General features: G+C 42.3%; 1 protein-coding gene across 1 annotated transcript in view; it reads right to left on the reverse strand.

Moving 5' to 3' along the window:
* LOC131239159 (uncharacterized) overlaps nt 1–23323 on the reverse strand; it is a 74725-nt gene that overhangs the window by 7069 nt on the left and 44333 nt on the right. Inside the window, 19 exon segments of the mRNA XM_058236715.1 lie at nt 4204–4498; nt 4613–4777; nt 4895–5491; nt 5846–5932; nt 6022–6342; nt 6540–7318; nt 7321–8328; nt 8331–8573; nt 8830–8870; nt 10598–10735; nt 14385–14505; nt 15006–15381; nt 15631–15936; nt 16059–16273; nt 16973–17267; nt 17382–17546; nt 17665–18258; nt 18590–19084; nt 19279–21323. Of these exon segments, the coding sequence (XP_058092698.1) occupies nt 4204–4498; nt 4613–4777; nt 4895–5491; nt 5846–5932; nt 6022–6342; nt 6540–7318; nt 7321–8328; nt 8331–8573; nt 8830–8870; nt 10598–10735; nt 14385–14505; nt 15006–15381; nt 15631–15936; nt 16059–16273; nt 16973–17267; nt 17382–17546; nt 17665–18258; nt 18590–19084; nt 19279–21323 (8286 nt within the window).

Consider the following 23323-nt stretch of genomic DNA (forward strand, 5'->3'; position numbering starts at 1 on the left):
AGGCCATGTATGAAGTTTCGAGCCGAGTGGATGGTGGAAACCCTGTGATCTTGCATTCTGACTAACTTTCAGGCCACTTAAGCTTCAGTTTCTCAATTTTCTCGGATCTGTGGCGTGTATATCCATCGATCTCGGTCCCCTGGAGTCCATTCCTTGCTCTGGTGACTTCGGAGCGTTAAATCCATGCTTTTAATACTCTTTTTCAATCAAAGCTCCTTATTACATCCTGCAATAAAAACACGATTAAATTATAATATTAGGCATTATCGTGTACGTAAAATCAAACAGTAATCGGGGTCTGATATGCAATATTCGACCCTCATTAATGAGGCAGAGCCGCATACACCAGTTGTGAGGAGGTCTACTCTGGAGAGGAGACCGACGGTCCGATACTCACCTTCCTTACATTATCTACTGCTGACAGATAATGGTGAACCAGAGTGTTTTGAAGAGGCATTACAGTCGGATACACGGGTTAAGTGGGAGCAGGCCATGAATGATGAGATGGACTCTCTTGAGTCTAATCTTACATGGGAGCTAGTCACTCTACCCAAGGGTAAGAAAGCTCTTCATAACAAGTGGGTTTACAGACTGAAGGAGGAGCACGATGATTCGAAACGGTTCAAGGCTAGATTGCTTGTAAAAGATTTTCAACAAAAGGCAGGTATTGATTTCACTGAAATATTTTCACCTATGGTAAAAATGTTTACGATTCGTATGGTCTTGAGTATAGTGGCTATAAAGGATTTACATCTACAGCAGCTAGATGTTGATGAGGACATCGTGCACACGCACGCCCGCACACCACCACCCCTACGCACGTACATACGCAGAAGGAGGACCCCACCATCGATCTGGCTCGATGACGACGTCCAGGGAGGGCCTCCTAGCTAGAAGACAAGTTTTGGTTCAGAAAAGTGGCCCGATAGTCAAGAAAAGCCCACCATGAGATCTCATGATCGTGGCCCACTCGTCGGATTGGTTTTATATTTTAAGTTTTGCTTATTGTTATTATTTAGAACATCGTGAACGCTTTAGATTTTCTTGTTTGGTTTTTATTTTAGTTTACTTCATCGCCAAGTAATAGGTGTCGCACATGGTGCGAGTTTTTGAGTATAGGATTTCTCCCTATAAATAGGCACCCCTTGTAGTTCTTTTCATTCATTGAAGTTAATAAAAAAATTCCTGCTTTATTTTTCTGCTCTCTTCGTGAGTTGTGGAAGAATTCAAAAGTGGGTGTGAAGCCCTCCCTTTTCGAAGGGCTAACTACCGTGGTGCGAAGCCACATCGATCCCCATTCACCCCCATCTTCCATCACCATTTTTTCCATATTCCCTCACCTTCGAATTTGTCCTTTTGTTGCATCAGATTTCTTCATTACAGCAGGTTTCCAGATTTCGGCCCGCAGGCGAGCTGAAACTTTGGCGGAGCACTACGCACAAACCGTACATCGGATCGAGCTGAAATTTGGAGGTTTTGGAGTCCATCCCTGGCCGACCAGGGCCAAGGTGGCCTTTTTCTGAATATTGGGCCCCACACACGTGCGGCCGGGATCACACACACGTCCATCTGGACCATTCAATATGTCCACACTCGGGATCATCTTTTGGTTATCGATTTTATCTTAATTTATCCTCTCATAGCCGTTTTTTCATGAATCCTAACCCTATATTACATGATCCCTAATTGATTTACCCCTTTTTATCACCTTAGGGTTCCTTGAATTGAAATTAGGGAATCCCTTGGATTAGGGACTGATTTTTATGCATGAGTAGTTGATTTTATTTCCCTTTGACATTGTTTGGTTTATAATTTTATTGGTCCAGTCCTAGCCTGTGTCGGCTTGGACCAGCATAGATTCCCCTTTAATTGAATGTTTGGATTTTCATGTGGGATGTGGAAGTTGTGTGATTGTTTCTGAATTGGTGTGATCTAAGCCTGCAATCTTGCATATCATATTTAATTTTCCATGTCCTGCATCACTAACTCAATGGGCTATCAAACAGGATGAATCTTGCATCATTTGGTGCCCCAAAAGTGGCCCAACAAAAACAACAAGGTGTGCAGACTGAAGAAGAGTTTATATGGCCTAAAGCAGGCCCTGAGGTAGTGGTACAAGAAGTTCGACAGTTTCATGTCAGGAAACGGTTTCAGGAGATGTCATGCAGACCACTGTTGTTACTTGAAAAAGTTTGATACATCGTACATCATCCTTCTTCTGTACGTTGATGATATGCTTGTGACCGGTTCAAGCATGAAGGACATCTCAGATCTCAAAAGACAACTGTCTAGAGAATTTGCCATGACGGATTTATGAGCTGCAAAACAAATCCTAGGCATGAGGATAAAGCGTGACAGGGAAAACAAGAAATTAGTTCTGTCACAGGCAGAGTACATAGCCAAGGTACTTGATCGATTCAGTATGAGAGGTGCTAAGCCGGTTAGCAGTCCATTAGCCAACCATTTCAAGCTATCTAGGAGCAAGGGGCAAAGACACAGGAGGAATGGGACTACATGACTAAAGTCTCATACGTGTCAACTATTGGGAGTCTCATGTATGCTATGGGGAGCACGAGGCCAGACATTGCTCAAGCAGTGAGAGTTGTTAGCAGATTCATGAACAACCCTGGGAAAGAACATTGGGAAGCTGTGAAGTGGATTCTTAGATACCTTGTAGGTACTAAGGATGTAGGGATATGCTATGGTGGATCGGAAATCAAGCTACAAGGCTACGTGGATTCAAATTTGGCAGGAGATATCGACAGCAAAAGAAGCACTATAGGTTCTGTCTTTACTCTGGGTAGTGCTGCAGTCAGTTGGGTCTCTCAGTTATAGAAGATAGTATCTATCAGTACAACGGAAGCAGAATATGTTGCGGCTACAGAAGCACGCAAGGAGATGGTGTGGATGCAAGGTTTCATGGAAGAGTTGGGTAAGAAGCAAGCAGATTGCAAGTTGTACAGTGACGGTCAGAGTGCAATACACTTGGCTAAGAATTTAACCTTTCATTCAAGGACCAAGCATATTGCCATCAGATATCACTTCATACGTTCGTTACTGGAAGATGAATCGATTGCTCTGGAAAAGATTCATACAAGTGAGAATCTTGCGGATATGTTGACCAAGGCGGTCACATGGGAGAAGCTGAAACTCTGCTCAGCTTTGATTAGTCTTCAGGCTTAAAGACGGGGAGGTGGTGCACTCCGGATGAAGAAGATGGGGTTTATGGCAATGTGTCTCCAAGTGGGAGATTGTTGAGAAGTGGAGCCACATCTAGGGCCACGCACGACCAGTCGTGGGACCTGCTCGACCAGTCGTGGACTGGCTCGACTCAAAGTCCAGCGAGCATTAGTTTTTGGTTCCGAGGTGCTCGACCGGTTGTGACCCATGCTCGACCGGTCGTGGGGTCTGCTCGACCGGTCGTAGTTACGCAGATTCATTTCCGAATCTAATGCGGACTGCAAATTTCTGTGTCGCCTTTCGCAAGGGTGTGAAAGGGAAGTTGCCAAAACTATAAATTGGGATTCCTAGGGCTATTCTAGGGTTAAGGTGAATATTGGGAAATATTTCTAAGGTGTGGGCAAGGGATTTTCTCTGTACTTCCAAGGGAGAGGTTAGTATATTGCCTTGTAATCTTTGTTCGTTCTTCATAGTGGAAGTTTGCAACCGTGGTTTTTTACCCTAGTTTGGGATTTTTCCACGTATATCTTGTCTTGTGGTTTGTTTGCATTGCTTTGATCTGTTTCTAGTTTATATTTCTTCTTGTTTATCGTTTGTGGGTGAGGCCTGAGATTGGATCTAGGCTCACTGCGTTGTTGGCGTGCTGCGCAATAGTTACTTCCTTTGGTTGAGGTTGGAGTTTCAAATCCCACTCCCCACCATCTTTATTTTTAATCTCCACTCAGTAGAGGTGAGTGACACAGTTCGAGTCACACCATGTTGTGTGGAGTAGACTGATCCATAAAGTCAACTCGATGAGTCTTCGAGTCCACACCAAGTTAGGCTCAGCACTGAGTTTCCCAGTGTCTTGGCAAGATTTTTAGCTGAGGCAGCAAGTTTTGGAACTACAGCTTTGAAAGCTAGACCACTCTTGAAATACCAGTATCAGACAACTGGGAATGGTATACTTGAGGTATGTAAAACTACAAGAGAGGTATACTTGCTTAATTCTTTGAGACTTCTTGAGAACAGTTCTATGATTACCAGAGCCGAAAGTCCCTGGAGGAAGCAGAGACATGGCAAGTGCTGAGGAGGAAATTACAGCGGCACTCATTGTTTCCAAACGCTGGATCAACCAGTCAGCTGCCGCAAAGTTGTGGAAGAATGGGCTAGCGTTCTTGTTGATGAGGTCGACATTCTTAGCAAAGAATTGGTCTTCCTCCTCAAAAGCTCTGATTGTCATTGCTCCTGATATGGATTCGGCCAGATGACTTGCAACAAGGGATTTTGTCGTGCCATTGATCCGCATCAACTCTTTTGCAGAAGCAAAGTAGTATCTCTGATGATTTAAAATCAAATCCCACCAGAATTACTTCTCAAGAAAAATGGAAACAGAAGTGCCGAATCTTAAGAGATCCCACTAAGGAAAACTACAAGATTGTGCCACCACTACCTGCAATTGAATTGCAAGATAGATCATCAGTATGGAGACAAATAAGACTTGCCAGGTAACAACAGCCAATACACCAAGATTACTGCATGCGTTAATGGTGGCAGATATGACAAAGACGAAACTGAACGGCACAACGAGGTCAACAATACTCAAATCAGAAGAAACCTATATCACAAACATGGAAAGATCAGAAGTCAAGAACTTGAATCCATTAGAATAGAAAATCTTTCCAGAAGCTCTTTAAAGGAGATTTGCAGATTAGTTATATTTTGACAAGGTTACCCGACTCAATATCCTTCCCATGGGTGTTGAGTCAAAGAAGGACATTGGTGCAAGGAAGAGGGAGTTTAGCAGCTGAGAAAATAATGATTTTGATGACTGAATGCCCAGAACAACTATAAAAAGACATCGGAAGAACAAAAAGAACGATGCACTAAAACTGATGGCCAAGTAGACTGAAGTTAGCAGCAACTTGCTAACTTGAGGATTCTGAATGTTAGCAGCCATCCAAGAGTTTTGTGTGATCTGTCCAACCACAAACATGAGATGGCAAAGGCCTGCCAAGGAGAAATACAAGTAGCCCTTGCTCTGATTCAGATATTGTAAGTATGGCCTCAGACCTGTATCTCCAGTTTCTCTCTCCTCTTCTTTAATCAGCTGATCTACTGCTGGTGCATTATCTGTTTTCTGTTGTTTCACAGTAGACGCTTTCTTGATCTCTCTTTTGGCAGTTTCACATCTCAAGGGAGAAACCACCTCAGCAAGCCTTTCAGAACCAACAGTGTCTTTATGTGCATTGACCGGGTCTTGAAATTCTCTACTTGTGTCCAGTAACTTGTGAAAAGAAGCAGCATGCAGGATCTCCCCATCTGACATTAACTGCCAACAACATTGAATTACTTCAAATTGTTTTCTTTTAAGTACAAACATTACCAAATGATTTTCTTGGGTAGGTTAGCCAATCTAACCAAGACAAAATGGTTTTGGAAAGAAAACATCAGAATCATCTAGGTAACTTATACAACAATTTGGTTAGCCGGTTAATCCGATCCAATCATCTGGGTTACCAAGTTAAACCATTAATTTTGTTCATTTAGTGGCTTGTGGTATGTCACGGCCAGGAATATAACATCCGCACAAATCTATAAATTGATTAAGGTTGAAGAGCGAGTAAAAAGATGACAACTTGAAAGAAGCGAGACAGGGAAACAGGCAAGAGACGGATTTACTAACCAAAATAAAGTCAAATTCTGGAAGGAAATCGACTTGATGAGTCACTAGTAAGACCCTCTTACCCGACAAAGCTCCCATGATGCATCCCTGTGTGCTAGAAGAATTAGCTTTCACAAGACAACAACAACAACCAAGGGAAGCTTAAATGTCAGGGTGATAGGAAATGGTAATAATACGTTAAACAGGCTTGTAGCAGTATGAGCATCAACTGCACTGAACGGATCATCCAAGAGGTATATGTCTGCATCTTGATACACTGCACATGCGAGTTGAATATGCTGCTTCTGACCACCACTGAGATTTACTCCTCTTTCTCCTATTTGAGTGAGATTGCCAAACGGTAACATCTCAAGGTCCTTTTCTAACGAGCACTTCTTAACTGCTCCTTGGTATCTTTGCTTGTCCATGGGAGAGCCAAACAAGATATTCTCTTGGATTGTTCCCATCTGGATCCATGCCGTCTGAGAAACATATGCAATCCTCCCATAAACTTTAATCTGCAACATTAAGCAGTGGGATGATGGTGATGGTGAGTTCATTAGCTAAGGCATTTCAGGACTGAAAATTGCCGGTATAGAGAAGTCTGTCTTTGCTTGTAATTACGGTCGAATTGGTTTACATCAACACACATCATTTCGTCTAGTGAAATGTCGACGTAGCTTCCGATACCAAGATCAATGTAATGAAAACTTACCGTGCCATCAATGTTTGGTATCTCTCCAAGGATTGCTGCCAAAAGGGTTGATTTCCCTGACCCAACCTCTCCACAAATTGCCACCTTTTCACTGGGTTTAACCTCTAGATTTATATTTCTGAGCATTGGCTTTGACAGATTCCCTTCCCATGGGAAGCTGGATGACTTGATCTCAATTAAATGCTCAAGCTCCCCATTAGGCTTTTTCCTTACATGCCCAATCTGTGCCTCCAGAAACATCATTATCTGAGCAAACGCTACCTTAGCTTGAATCACTACTCCTATAACATCTGGGATTGACCTAACTGGGTCTTGAACAAGTCGCAAGGCTGCTATAAAGGTGAAAACATTCCTAGCATTGAGAGGAACTCCATGGAAGTAGCATGCAACGAAAGTAGCAGCTGAAACCAACACAGGAGATGACCAAAAGAGAAAGCTACTGTATGCTCTTCGCAGCTGAAATGCCGACAAACACTTATATTCCACTTTCCTCAACCCCTCTACTACTGTCTTGAAATGGGTTTCCCATGCGTAAAGCTTCAATACTTTCATGTTCACAAGAGCTTCCGAAATAGCCTTCAGCCTCTCGTCTTGTGCTTCCATAAGCTTCGACTGAAATTTATGCTGCAGTTTGGCTAGTGGAGCGTTGCAGGCCACGGTCAGTGTGATGATGACGAGGGCCGCGATGGTCGCAAGTCCAACAGCTTGGAAAAGGATTGCTAAAGCAATGCAGAGCTGGAGAGTTGTCGTCCACGTCTGGTGAAACCAGAAAGGGAATTCCCAATCCTATAAGCATCTACAGTAACATAGTTCATTATCTCCCCGGCTGAGTGTGTAATTTTAGCCTTATTCGAGAGTCTCAGTTGCTTCCTGTAAATAGCTGCCGACAGGAAAGACCTTACTTGGAGACCGATCCTTCTACTCCGGAAATACCACTGCCTCTGTGATAGGGATTCTAAGCATTTTGCAAAGAACAATACCCCAGCCAATAGGTAACCCTCGTATCTAAAAGCAGCTTCCCCTTCGGCAACCTTAATGAAGCCATTGAGAATCAAAGGACCAGAAGACATGGTCAATATTTTAAGCAACGCGAAAAACCCAGAAACAAAAATCTCTCTCCTGTGACAGGAAACAATAGTCCACAGAATAGATGGCAAGCTAGATTGTCTGGTCCAGTTTTGTCTGTTCAGTTCCTCCATAAACAATAAGTAACAGCTTTCCGCTTGATCAGTCTTGTGTAACTGGGGTATATCTTTTTCCTTCAAGGATTTCACCCAACCCTTTTGTATTAGAGGATTCAACCACCAAAACGACATTCTACTGAGAAATCCAGCTTCGGCAAACAGAGTTACATAACTATCTGAATCGATGTTATTGCCATTGGTTTCATCATTCAAAGGCATATAAAGAGTGTGATCGATATCATGACCAGTTTCTCCATGTTTGGAACCCTTAACCATGCAGCTTAGCAAGAGAATAGCTCCCGGCAAAGATAAAATATCTAGAATGATCTTAATTGAATAAGCTTCTATGTCTCTATGGACAATGAGAATGGATGGAGTACAGAGGAATCCTGCAAACAAGCATGCAATTGTCAACAAAAGCCATACGAATGTCTTTGAACGTTGCCCCATCTTAAGGGGCACCATTAAACCCAGCAATACCCAAGTGAGGCCTTGAAATAACATCATTAACCATCGATGCAGAGGAACGACACCTTGTACATTTCTCCATTTCTCTTCCAGTATCCAAATCCCTACACCGAAGTAAACAAAACCCAATCCGCCGTGAAGACAGCAGAGGCTATCTGTAGATATGAAAGGCCTTGAAAGTGTGCTGGCATCTGAGCTGCTCTTGATTTCAACTTACAAATGAAATTGGAAAGGATCAATAACAAGAGCAGCACATCAACGGAAATGATCAAGATACGGTTGAGACACGGGGAAGAATGGGCAGTGCCCACAAAACCATGACTACAAGCCTTTCCACCATCATGTGAACAATGAGACTTCCCACAGAAAGCAGACCAAGCACCTAATTAAGATATTTAAAAAAAAAAAAAAAACTCAGCACCCGATCTTTTCAAATAGGGGGGAAAATGCACTATAGTAGCCTGCATTCGGGTGAGTTTTGTTGCACCAAATTTCATGAAATATGATGAAAATGCGCACCAAGTTAAACTAATTAATCATGAAATATTGTGAAATTTCAATGATATTTGGTGCAACCAAATGCACCCTAAGTTCTTTGAAACAATAACAGACAAATGGTGGGCATAATTGCTAGTAACCTGTGAGAGCCTCCATGCTTCCTACTCTTACAACTCCTGCACTGTTGTACAAGAAAGAACTCTAATAAGTATTGTACTTTTGAAATTTCAGAACTTTGCCAATAGGAAAACAAGCAAGCAAGAGCTCTATCAAAAGACGGATGACGTTGTGTGCCCCAAATCTAACCAACTTGTGAAAACCCAGAGAGGTTAAAATAAGAGCTTCCGTTCATCATGCAAAGAGGAGGATTATACAGAAACCAACTGAAACTCAAGTCATCAACAGCTCAAATACTATTATCGAATTTTCTAGGAAAGAAGACAAAAATTCTCAGTTCCTTAGAAAACTGTTTGATGGAGGTGAGACTTCATTTTCTGGCAGGAAAATTACACTGATTCAATGCTGTTTGTTGCTCCTTGGAGCCCATCAACTTGCTTGAGCTTTCAGTTGAACTAAATTGCAATTTCCAATATTACATCCCTCACGTTCGGGGACACAATATGTTAAGTTAGGGAGTTTTTGGATGCTCAGATGAACTGAATTCCAATTTCCAATAATTCAATTATGTATATAGGACATGACTAAAATGTTGGTGGGATCATTTGAATTCATAACAACGACGGACTCCTGATTGCAATTCCACGAAACCGTCTTTCAGGTTGCACTTAAACAATCAGTGTGGTAGTTTTGGAGTTGCTCACTCATTACGATGGAATGGGACCGGCCTCGCTTTGCCAATTCCCAGTTTTCAGATTGAACTTCTGCAATGCAATCCGATCAAGCATCCAAACAACCTCAGTCCCATCCCCTCTACTACAACTTAGGCCCCATTTGGTTGCCACTTAAAAATGAGTTCATCTCAATTTAATTAACATAAATAATGTATTGGAGATCATAATTTATATAAATTATGGGTTATCAAGATTATTTTAACAGTCACCAAAATCTCAAATACATAATCACTGTTAACTAAAATAAGATTAAATCAGTTTTTAATTGGCAGCCAAACAGAGCCTTAAGCAATGATAAAAAACCATTTCCGTCCAGTGTCGAATCCATTGACCAGACGCATTACAGCTGAAACATGAAGCAGTTTCTACAATTATACCCGGAAACAGAAAATCCCATTAACTGAGAAGATCGTAAAAAGCCCAAAAGAACCATGAACTTGCAGAATCCACTGAAATTTTAAAATCTTTTAACTGATCACATACGTTGATTATTTAACAAAATCTGTAGTTTAAGAAACTCTATCAGTGAATTGCCAAAATACCAGGAATCCATATGGGTTCGGGCCAATTCCCAGTAAGCCCGAGATCTGTCATGGGTCCACTTCTCTTTACTTACTGGGCTGCAATTTAGGCACGCAGCCCAACCACGACAATCGTAAACTGGCCAATTAGTGGAACTTCACTTAGGGCCGTCAATGGGTCGGATCCGGGCCTAAAAAAAAAAAAAAGAAATTTTGAATTGCACCCACCCATGACCCGACCAGTTCAAAATCCGGGCCTCAGCCTGGAACTCAACAGGGAAGAAATCCTAAATGGACCTTGTAGCTGGGCCCGTCATGGACCCAAACCATCTATTAACGGGCCTGAAATCAGGCTCGAAAAGAACCGGCATAAAATTCAGGTCCAAACCTAAACCAGACGGGTCGGGCCCAGAAACCCGACCCGAATCAGTTTTAACTGGGAAGCATCCAAACATGAAACATGCTAAAAAAGGGGAAGAAATGCTATAAAAGTCTCCATTTCATTATTTTTTATTCTATTGAAAGAAGTCACAAACCAGATCGCTCTGATGCCAGGAAACTGGGCGGGAAAGTTCTCAAACGATTTAGGACCGTCGGATCTGTCGATCTTTTCGTGTGATGGCTGAAAAGCTCGGCGATGATGTGCTTGGAGCGTTAGAGGAGAAGAGGAGATTCTGCCACAATGGAGTATCTTTATAGGAATGAAAGCGGGAGCGTCAGATATAGTAATCGCTAATGCAGACAAAACCAAATTTGGTTGTATGTGAATTTCTCGGCTGTTTCTCCTCCATCGATGTATCCGAAGAATGCGATTTCTGATATTGACACGTGCGTATCGCACTCTTTGTCTCACTACAATTTCCTGGATCTTCTCCGTTTTTCACTAGAAAGGCTGTCGGCTGGAAGCTCGCCGTGATGATCGGGACAGTTCATCTCAGGTGAGGGAGCTACTCCCTGGGCGGTCTCGCTCTGGTTCTTGTAAACATGGAGTGAAAGCTCTTTTGCAGAGGGGATCGGGAGATACCCAAGACTAACCCAAGACGGTGGAGCCCTTGCCGTGGGGCCCACCTTGATGTATGTATTCTGTATCCATGCCGTCCGTCCGTTTTTTTTTTTTTGTTTTTTTTCCGATCATTTAATAATATTTTCCCAAAAATGAAGTAGATCAAATAATCAGGTGGACCATACCATATGAAGCAGTGTTGATTGAATGCCCTACCATTAAAAACTTTTTATGGCGCACCTTAACGTTTCTGAGGTGTTTATTTTCCATCCAACTCAGGAAACATGAGCCTGGATGAAGGTAAAAAGCCAAATATCAGCTGGATCCAAAAATTTTGTGGCCCATTAACGGTCAATCACTACTTTTCCTATGATATAGTTCACTTGATAATTGTATCTGTTTCATTTTATTTATTTTTTGCATAATTCCCTAAGGGCGTGTTTGGATTCACAGTTTCGAGTGTATAGTATCGTATTAGTGGGGTTGATGGGATATGTCCCTTGTTTGGAAACGAACGGCGAGCGACGCATTCAACGCTCGCGAATATGTCCGAGAACCACTTTGAATCATCGATGGGATTGTACCGCGCAACTGGCCGGACGTTTGACTAAATGTAAACAGGAAGAAAGCATTTTCTTCTTTCACTGTATTGCTGGTAATGCCCAGTATGACCGTCTTTTGACGAATCCACACCGTCCATCATCTTCCTCTCGAGATTTAAACCATGAATGGTGAGCTTTAATCATCCGATGATGTGGCCCACTGAGACAATCAAGCTAAAACAACAGCTGAACGGTCTTCTTTTAATCATTATAGTGATCATGAGGAAGTACATGGCCATGAAAGGTCAACATGTTTTTGATGGATTTTTCTCCCTCTACCTGATGAACGGTTCAGATCCACCTTTCATTGCATGATAGTGGCCCACAACGAAAAGACGGAACCTCTATTTCACAACAGAGTCGACGTACGTCAACTCTGTGAAGTTTGGTGGCCCACTCATTGAAGCTTCTTAGAAAATCCACTCCGTCCATTGGATTTAGGATGAAAAACCATCCGGAAGGGAGTGCTTTTGGAGTAAAATCAGCGTGGCTCATGAGGATGTTTATTCCGTCGTCCATTTCATATTTTAACGGTTGAAATTCTGCAATAGTTTGCATATAAACAAAAAGGACACCTAGGCAAGGGTAATGCCCACCCTCTGAAGTGAATGAACGGCTCAGATCATTCAATGGAACAGTGAGTGAGCCCCATTACATGCACGTATATACATCGTGTGGCCCTTATCCGATCGTTTCCAAACATTGATTTGACATGAAATTGTATACATGCTAGAGTAATACGTCCTATCTAAACATTGGTTAGTGACATGTCTCCGCTGGATGTATTCTGAATATCTCCCAACGTATACGTGAACAGTACCAGATACAATACAATACAACCAAAACGTGAATCCAAACACGCCCTAAGATATCTTTAAAAGTCGATGGAAGGCGCCCTACAGTAAGGGCACACTGTCTTGGGTGAGTCCAGTGTATCACCTAAACCGCTCCCACTCTGTACGCAGTCTGATTTCTCAATCGCAACTATATAATTTACCAGATTATTGGATAATGCATTTAAAGAATCCATAACACACGGAGATGGACTAAAGAAATTGGATTGGCTACTAAGTTTAGGGGTGTACGCCAACCGAGCTAGCTCGGTTGGCTCGCTCAATTCGAAGCTGAGTTTGAGCCGAGCCGAGCTGATTTTTTTAAAGTTCGAGTTCGAGCAGGTCCCAACTCGACTCGACTCGGATCAAACCAGTTCGGTTACTCGGTTACTTTACCATTGATGTTACTCACCAACTGTTTGATAAAATGACTCAACGAAATGTGGCTGGTGGCAAGCAAGGTATGTACATGAAACAAATACTTTTTTTCTCTTTGTTTTTTTTATTTGTTTTTATGTTACTTAGAAGGTGTTTGATAAAATACTTGAAAATCATTGCCTCTGTTTGTAAAACAGTGGGATTTTGAAGTTGCAGTTCAGGTGTTTGTGGAAATGCCTCAATGGTGAACTCGGCCCGAGTTACTGACCAAACCAAGCCGAGCTGGCCAGTCAGGCTTGAGGACCGAGCCGAGTTTGAGCTAAGGTCAGCCAGTGTTCAAGTCGAGTCGAGCTGAGGCCAGCTCAACTCGGTTCGACTCGATGTACACCCCTAACTGAGTTGCTCCTTACGCTTTTATGGTACTGAGTAAACTCGGTTGGCCCCATCGTCAATGTTTGTGGCTTATCCATGCCGTCTATTTGTTTTTCCAGCTCATTTTAAGGGTTGTCCAAAATTTAAGTATATCCAAAGTTCAAGTGGACAATACCAAGGACAGGGGCATTTTTGTCCGAAACAATATCCAAAGCTTGTCAGAAGGTCACTCTTGGGATATTTGAACGTTTAATCACGTTGGGTAATTTGACCAAACTTCGAGGTCAGTATGGTCAAATTCCTATATATATATATATAGAGAGAGAGAGAGAGAGAGAGAGAGAGAGAGAGAGAGAGAAATGGAAAACTAGATGAACGGTCCCAGATGATATGTTAACCCTGCCAGGTGTACCACCATGGAGACACGGCCCCTATGCTACTGCCATCATCCAAACAGTGAGATTTTCCTGTACTAGAAATGCAAGCCATGAAGAAACTCTTCTTGAATCTCTCTTGATCGAGTAGAAAAGGTCGCGACTATATACAACACACTTCTTTGTAACGTCTTCTCAACAAAATTGCGCCAATAAACCATTCACAATCCCAACCAAATTCCCAGAAAGCAAGAATCTGGACCGTCAAAATACTTGAAGACCCTCTCCTATATTAGCATTGCGATTTTGATCCCCAAAAATTGGCCACAGCTGCTGGAGCTTTGCTGCTTATTATTTCTAAAGGGCCTGCAGAAGTTGTATGTATACTAGCTTGGGGCTTTCGCGAGCCTCTGGCCTCATAGAGCCCATATGCAGAGGTGGTCAGATGATAGGAATAGTCTATTTTCTGACACTTGCCAATAACCATAGCGAAGGTTGATCTGGACCATGCCAGAATTACCAATCAGCGTGATTTTCATATTATGGCCCATCCACAGCAATGCAAAAAAAGGACGATTCCAATCATCTATCTCTCTGTATGGAGAAATGGGTCCGATGGGGCCAGGCATGCTGGAGGAGCCAGTCACAACCTCTCTGAAACAATTGTAGTGATTTCAAACCAGTTGTGGAGAGGCTACAGCTCACGCCAAACCAAAAAGAAGAGGGCTGCATCTGAGATTGCTACTGATGGAGTTTGTCACAAAATCGTGGGCTGGCTGCCGGCATTTGCAGTGTGTGACCAGTACTCTTTAACAAGCTTCCCGAACAGCGAATCCTCTCTCTTCATCAGCTTCATTGGCTCGTCATACTCCACTAATTTCCCTGAGAAGAAAAATTACCATCATTTCTCCATAGGGTTTTAAGCTTTTCCGAGCCATTCCGGCAGGAAACCATAAAACAAATTGATACAATGGAGCTTTCACTCTAGAAGAATATTAAGGCTGGTCCAATAACTTGCATTTTCAAGCAGGAGCCTGAATTACTAGGGGTGTGTTTGGATGCCACCCACTCATTTCTCATTATATCTACAGAGGCTGGCCTTTGCCAACCAAAAGAAGAAGAATAAAAAGAAAAGGAAGAGGTTAGCGAGGGGTAGATTGACCATCTCTCGCACACCTGAACATACGTGCCATGTGTTAAAAAATCTTAACTGTTCTTCAAAATCGGCGCCACAGAAAACCCATTCAGCTGAAATTTCCAGCCTATTGGACACCTGAGTGGGCCAAAATCTTAAGCTCAAACCAAGCCATTGGTATGCTTCCAACAGGCATTGTTTGGAGAAAATGCACTAATACTCAAGTAAAGGAAATAAAGAAGCTCACCATCACTGATAGCAAGCACCATTGTGCAGTCCATCACAGTTGGGATTCTGTGGGCGACTGTAATAACAGTGCAGTCAGCAAACTCATCCCTTATAGTCTTCTGAAGAATTGCATCCGTTGCATTGTCAATTGATGCTGTGGCTTCGTCGAGCACTAGTATCCGGCTTCTCCTCAACAAAGCACGTCCCAGGCAGAACAACTGCCGCTGCCCCATGCTCCAATTTGACCCGTCTTCTACAACTGCAATTTCAGACTTGTTATAATGATTTGCAGCAGAAACATGAACAGCCCTCCATATTCTAAAACACTCACCTGGAGAATCCAAACCCTCTCCTTTCTCTTGAACCGCCTCCCGAAGATGGCACTTCCCAAGCACCTTCTCAATATGAAAGACAACACAATTAATATCAGCAACTGTATTAAAATCTATCTGGTAATTGATGACATGATTCAGCATTCTTGAAAGAAACAAGCCAGAAATCAAAAGGTTGATGCCCAAGTTGGGTCAGAGTTTTGGGACAATGTGAAATTTGGGGCTTCTTCATTCATTTTCCCAGAACTTGGCTGCTCTCTCATTTCATAGAGTGAAAGGAAAAGGAAAAACACATGTCAGTGGTAATATTACCTCCCAGATTTCCTGATCAGTATGTTTTGCTAGGGGATCCAAATTGAATCTGACGGTACCATGAAAAAGGGTCGGGTCTTGAGGAATGATCCCGAAACGAGATCTCAGATCATGAAGACCAATCGTGGAGATGTTGAGGCCATCAATGATGATTTTTCCCCCTGCTGGCTCCACCAGACGAAACAATGCGCTGATCAAGGTCGTCTTCCCACTGCCGGTCCGCCCAACTATTCCAATCTTGTGCCCTCCTTCAAATGTGCAACTTATCCCCTGAAGAACGAGTGGAGTATCTGGTCTATATCTGATCTGCTTGTCATTGCTTTCTCAGTATTATAATCTTTATAAACCATAAAAGTCCAGATCATATATGACCTTTTCTAAACAAAATTGAAAGGTAGGATTTTCTTTGTTATTAATGTTGAATTTACCTTCAAATCTTGGAGCTCCACTTTGCCAACAGCAGGCCAATCGGGCGTGGGCCGGTTGCCTTCTATGATTTCAGGGGCTTCACTTGGGATATGCATGTACTGATGAAGCCTTTCTACAGAGATGATGTAATTTGCGAGCGTGCACTGATTTTGAATAGAGAAAACTAGGGACACGTTTAATGAAAGACCATAAGACAACGCCATCCCAATAAATCCTGCAACAGAGTATCGTAACCATACAGTTCATCAGCCAAACAAATAGCATTCAAGAACATCGTTCGTGAAATGTGATCGCAGGTTGACAGCATTGAATAAGAAAATGAGAGCATGAGCACAAATCAGTGTTAAATATTCTGCCAATTAGCTTCCAATTTAGGATGATTATCATCGAAGCATGATTTTCTGTTTAAATAACACTTTCTCTATGTTAATTCAATTCCACTAACAATAAAAGGTTCATTTGAGCATAGTTCAAAAACCTGAAAACTTAACTCGATATTCAGCTGGGTTGGGTTGACGTAAAGACTCAACTCAACTTGATATTTAACTATTATAGAATTGGAATTATTAAGAATGTAGTATAAGTAAAATAGAATATAACTCAAACCAACTGCAGAGAAGCTTCACCGGTTAAGGGTGTTGCTTCCTTTGGTTGAGGTTGGGTTTCAAATCCCACTCCCCACCATCTTTATTTTTAATCTCCACTTAGTAGAGGCGAGTGACTCGGTTCGAGTCACACCAACTTGTGTGGAGTAAACCAAGCCATAAAGTCAACTCAACGAGTCTCTCTGAGTCCATGCCGAGTTAGGCCCAGTACCGAGTTCCGGGAATAGTATACTTGAGGTATGTAAAACTACAAGAAAGGTATACTTGCTAATTTTTTGAGACTTCATGAGAAGAGTATGTGTGATTACCAGAGCTGAAAGTCCCTGGAGGAAGCAGAGACATGACAAGCGCGGAGGAGGAAAGTACAGTAGCACTCATTGTTTCCAAACGCTGGATGAACCACTCATTTGCCGCAAAGTTATGGAAGAATGGGCTAGCGTTCTTGTCAATGATGTCGACATTCGTAGCAAAGAATCGGTCTTCCTCCTCAAAAGCTCGGATTGTCATCGCTCCAGATATAGATTCGGCCAGATGACTGGCTACAAGGGATTTTGTTGTGCCATTGATCCGCATCAATTCTTTTGCAGTAGCAAAGTAGTATCTCTGATTATTTAAAATCAAATCCCACCAGAATTACTTCTCAAGGAAAATGGAAACATAAGTACCGAATTTAAAGAGAAGCCACTTAGAAACACAACAGGAATGTGCCACTATTACCTGCAATCGAATTGCAAGATAGATCATCGGTATGGAGACGAATAAGACTTGCCAGGTAACAACAGCCAGTACACCGAGATTACTGTATGCGTTCATGGTAGCACAAAAGGCAAAGGCGAAACTGAATGGCACATCAAGGTCAACAATACTCAAATCAGAAGAAACCTATATCACAAACATAGAAAGATCAGAACTCGAGAATTTGAATCCATTAGAATAAAAAATCTTTCCAGAAGCTCTTTAAAGGATGATTTGCAGATGAGTTGTGCTTTGACAAGCTTACCCGACTCAATATCCTTCCCAGGGGTGTTGAGTCAAAGAAGGACATTGGTGCACGGAAGAGGGAGTTTAGCAGCTGAGAAAAAAATGATTTTGATGACTGCACACCCAGGGCAACTACCAAAAGAGATCTGAAGAACAAAGGGATGGATGTGCTAACACCGATTGCCAAGTAGACTGAAATAAGCAGCAACGTGCTAACTTGAGGATTGTCAACGTTAGCAGCCATCCAAGAGTTTTGCGCAATCTGTCCAGCCACAAATGTGAGATGGCATAGGCCTACCAAGGAGAAGTACAAGTAGCCCTTGTTCTGATTCAGATATTGTAAATATGGCTTCAGACCCGTATCTCCAGTTTCTCTCTCCTCTTTCTTAATCAGCTGATCTACTAATGGTGCATTCACTGTTTTATCTTTCAAAACAGATGCTTTCGTGATTTCTCGTTTGGCAGTTTCACGTCTCGAGGGAGGAACAACCTCAGCGGGCCTTTCAGAACCAGAAGTGTCTTTGTGTGCATTGACGAGGTCTTGAAATTCTCTACTTGTGTCCAGTAACTCGTGAAAAGAAGCAGCATGCAGGACCTCCCCATCTGACATTAACTGCCAACAACATCGAATTACTTCAAATTGCTTGCTTTTAATTACAAACTACAAACGCCTCATGATATTCCTGGGCAGGTTAGCCAATCCTACCAAAACAAAACGGTTTTGGAAAGAAACCATCTGAATCATCCAGGTAACTGATATGACCATTTGGGTCAGCAAGTTAAACCTTAATTTTGTTCATTTTACAGTTTGTGGTATGTCACGATCAGAAATATAATGTCCCCACAAATCAGTAAATTGATCATGGTCAAAGATTGAGTAAAAAGACAGCCATCTTGAAAAAGTGAGACAAGGAAACAGGCAAGAGATAGATGGAATTACTAACCAAAATAGAGTCAAATGCCGGAAGGAAATCAACTTGATGAGTAACTAGTAAGACCATCTTCCCCAACAGAGCTCCCATGATGCATTCCTGTGCACCATAAAGGTTAGCTTTCACGAGACAAAACAACAGCCAAGGAAAGCTTAAATGTCAGCGTGATGGAAATGGAAAGAATACATTAAATAGGCTTGTAGCAGTATGAGCATCAACTGCACTGAACGGATCATCCAAGAGGTATATGTCTGCATCTTGATAGACCGCACGTGCAAGTTGAATACGTTGCTTCTGACCACCGCTGAGATTCACACCTCTTTCTCCTATTTCAGTGAGATCCCCAAACGGTAACATCTCAAGGTCCTTCTCCAACGAGCACTTCTCAACTACTTCTTGGTATCTTTGCTTGTCCATGGGAGAGCCAAACAGGATATTCTCTTGGATTGTTCCCGTCTGGATCCATGCCATCTGAGAAACATATGCAATTCTCCCATATACTTTAATCTGCAACATTAAGCAGCAGGATGATGGTGATGGTGAGTTCATCAGGTAAGTATTCCAGAACCAAAAATTGGCAGTAAAGGAGAAATACTGTCTTTGCATGCAATTACTGTCAAATCAGTATATGTCTACACATATCACTTCATCAAATGAAATGTCAAAGTAACAAGATCAAGATCAATGTAGTGAAAACTTACCCTGCCCTCGACGTTTGGTACCTCTCCAAGGATTGCTGCTAAAAGGGTCGATTTCCCTGACCCAACCTCTCCACAAATTGCCACCTTTTCACCAGGTTTAACCTCTAGATTTATATTTCTGAGCGTCGGCTTTGACAGGTCCCCTTCCCATGAGAAGCTGGATGACCTGATCTCAATAGAATGCTTGAGCTCCCCATTAGCTTTTTTCCTCACATGCCCAATCTGCAGCTCTGGTGCCTCCAGAAACTTCACTATCCGAGCAAACGCTACCTTAGCTTGAATCACAACTCCTATTACATCTGGGATTGACCTAACTGGATCTTGAACAAGTCGCAAGGTTGATACAAAGGTGAAAACATTGCTCGCATTGAGAGGAATTCGAAGGAAATAGCATGCAACGAAAGTAGCAGCAGAGACCAACACAGGAGACGTCCAAAAGAGAAAGCTATTGTATGCTCTTCGCAGCTGAAATGCTGACAACCACTTATATTCCACTTTCCTCAACCCCTCTATTACTGTCTTGAAATGGGTTTCCCATGCATAAAGCTTCAATACTTTCATGTTCACAAGAGCTTCTGACATAGCCTTCAGCCTCTCATCCTGCGCCTCCATAAGCTTCGACTGAAATTTATGCTGCAATTTGGCTAGCGGAGCGTTCAAAGCCACGGTTAGTATGATGACGATGAAGGCTGCGATGGTCGCAAGTCCAACTGCTCGGAAAAGGATTGCTAAAGCAATGCAGAGCTGGAGGCTTGTTGTCCACGTCTGGTGAAACCAGAAAGGGAATTCCCCAATCCTATAAGCATCTACTGTAACATAGTTCATTATCTCCCCAGCCGAGTGTGTAATTTTAGCCTCATTCGACAGTCTCAGTTGCTTCCAGTAAATAGCTGCCGACAGCAAAGACCTTACTTGGAGACCGATCCTTCTACTCCGGAAATACCACTGCCTCTGTGATAGAGATTCTAAACATTTCACAAAGAACAATGCCCCAGCCAAAAGGTAACCCTCATATTTAAAAGCCGCTTTCCCTTCAGCAACCTTAATGAAGGCATTGAGAAGCAAAGGACCAGAAGAGATGGTCAATATTTTAAGCAACGCGAAAAACCCAGAAACAAAAATCTCTCCCCTGTGACAGGAAACGATAGTCCACAAAACAGATGGCGAGCTAGATTGTTCGTTCTGTTTTTTTCTGTTCAGTTCCTCCAGAAACAATAAGTAACAGCTTTCCGCTCGATCGGTCTTATGTAACTGGGGTATATCTTTGTCTTCCAAGGATTTCTCCCAACCCCTTCGCATTAGAGGATTCAACCACCAAAACGACATTCTACTGAGAAATCCAGCTTTGGCAAACAGAGTTACATAACTATCAGAATCGATGTTATTGCCATTGCCTTCATCATTCAAAGGCATATAAAGAGTGTGATCGATATCATGACCAGTTTCTCCATGTTTGGAACCCTTAACCACGCATATTAGCAAGAGAATAGCTCCCGGCAAGGATAGAATATCCAGAATGATCTTAATTGAATACGCTTCTAGATCTATAAGGACTACGAGAATGGATGAAGTACAGAGGAATGCCGCAAACAAGCATGCAATTGTCGACGAAAGCCTTACAAATGTCTTTGAAAGTTGCCCCATCTTAAGGCTCACCATTAAACCCAGCAATAGCCAAGTGAGGCCTTGAAATAACATCACTAACCATGGATGCAGAGGAACAACAGCTTGTCCGTTTCTCCATTTCTCTTCCAGGATCCAAACCCCTACACCCAAGTAAACAAATCCCAACCCTCCGTTGAAGATGGCAGAGGTAATCTGTAGATATGAAAGGCCTTGAAAGCGTGCCGGCATCCGAGCTGCTCTTGACGACGCCTTACAAATGAAATTGAAAAGGATCAATAACAAGAGCAGCACATCGACAGAAATGACCAAGATATTGTTGAGACATGGGGAAGAATCGGCAGTGCCCAGAAAACGAGGATTACAAGCCTTTCCACCATCATGTGAACAATCAGACTTCCCACAGAAAACAGACCAAGCACCTAATCAAGATATTTAAAATAAAATAAAATAATAAATAAATAGTAGAAGAAGAAGAAGAGGAAGAAGAAGAGGAAGAAAAGAAAATCTCAGCACCACATCATTTCAAATAGGAATAAAATAAACACTGTAGTTGCCAGCTTAAGGGTGAGTTTGGTTGCACTAAATTTCATGAAATATGATGAAATGTTGGACCAATTAAACTGATTACTCACGAAACTTCAGTGATATTTGATGCAACCAAATATTCCCTATGTACTTTGAAACAATAACAGACTAGTAGGCATAGTTTCTAGTAACCTGTGAGAGCCTCCATGCTTTTATCTTAATCTTACACCTCCCGCGCTGTCATAGAAGAAAGACTCTAATAAGAAGCATTGTACTTATGAATTTCAGAACTTCGCCAATAGCAATACAAGCAAGCAAGAGCTCTATCAAAAGAGAGATGATGTTGGATGCCCCCAAATATAATTATATCGTGAAAAGCCAGAGAGATTAAAATAAGAGCTTCCCTGTTCATCATGCGAAGCAGGAAGATTATACAGAAAGCAATCAAGTCATCAACAGCTCAAATAGTATTATCAAAATTTCAAGGCAAGAAGGCAAGATTCTCAGTTTCTTAGAAAATTCAACTGTTTGACAGAGGTGAGACTTCGTTTTTTGGCAGGAAAATTACACTGATTCGACATTGTTTGTTGCTCCTTGGAGATCATCAACTTACTTGAAATTTCTCAGCACTGTTCCTTACGTTTGGGGATATAATATGTTAAGTTAGGGTGTCTTTGGATGTTCATTCGAACTGAATTCCAATTTCCAATAATTCAATTATGTATATAGGAAATGACCAAAATGTAGGTGGGATCATTTGAATTCAAAATGACGACCGACCCCTGATTGCAATTCCGCAAAACCGTCTTTCAGGTTGCACTTAAACAGTTGGTGCGGTAGCTTTGGAGTAGTTCGCTCATTTCAATGGAGTGGGGCCCGGCCTCGCTTTGTCCATTCCCAGTTTTTGGATTGAACTTCTGTAATGCAATCCGATCAAGCATCCAAACAACCAGAGTCCCATCCCTCTACTACAACTTAGGCCCCATTCAGTTGCCACTTAAAAATAATTTCATCTCAATTTAATTAACAGAAATAATGTGGGTTATCAAGATTATTTTTTACAGTTAACCAAAATCTCTAATACATAATCACTGTTAACTAAAATGAGATGAAATCAGCTTTCAATTGGCATCCAAACAGGGCCTAAGCAATGATAAAAACCATTTCCGTCCAGTATCGAATCCATTGACCAGACGCATTATATCTGAAACACACAATTTTGCACAACTATACCCAAAAACAGAAAAGCCCATTAACTGAGAAGATCGCAAAAAGACCAAAAGAATCGTGGACTTGCAGAATCCGCTGGAATTTTAAAATCTTTTAACTGATCACATGCGTTGATTATTCAACAATTGCGCTGATGCTCACAAAATCTGACCAGTTTAAGAAACTTTATCAGTGGATTGTCCAAATACCACGAATCCATATGGGTTTGGGCCGAGCCCGTAAGCCCAAGCCGGGCCCGTATGCTAATAATCCGGCCCGAACTCTTGTCATGCGCCTGCCGCTCTTTACTTACTGGGCTGAAATTCAGGCGTGCAGCCCACCCACGACTAGCATAAACTGCCCCATTAGTGGAGTTTCTACTTAGGGACGTCAATGGGTCGGGCCCGGTCTAAGAAAAACCGAAATTTTGAACTGGATCCACCCGACTAGTTCAAAATCCTAGCCGATCCCCACTTCAGCCCATACCATTGCAATCCCCAAGGCACTCGGCATCACCCTCGAACTCAACAGGGAAGAAATCTTAAACGGGCCTGGTACATGGGCCTATTATGGGCCCGTATCATCTACTAACCGGCCTTGAAAGTAGGCCCTGGACAGATGCCGGCCTAAATTCAGCCCCAAACCAAAAACAGACGGGTCGGGCCCATAAACCCGACACGCATAG

The sequence above is a fragment of the Magnolia sinica genome, chromosome 3 (genome assembly GCF_029962835.1).
Source record: "Magnolia sinica isolate HGM2019 chromosome 3, MsV1, whole genome shotgun sequence".
In the NCBI taxonomy this organism is placed as follows: Eukaryota; Viridiplantae; Streptophyta; class Magnoliopsida; order Magnoliales; family Magnoliaceae; genus Magnolia; species Magnolia sinica.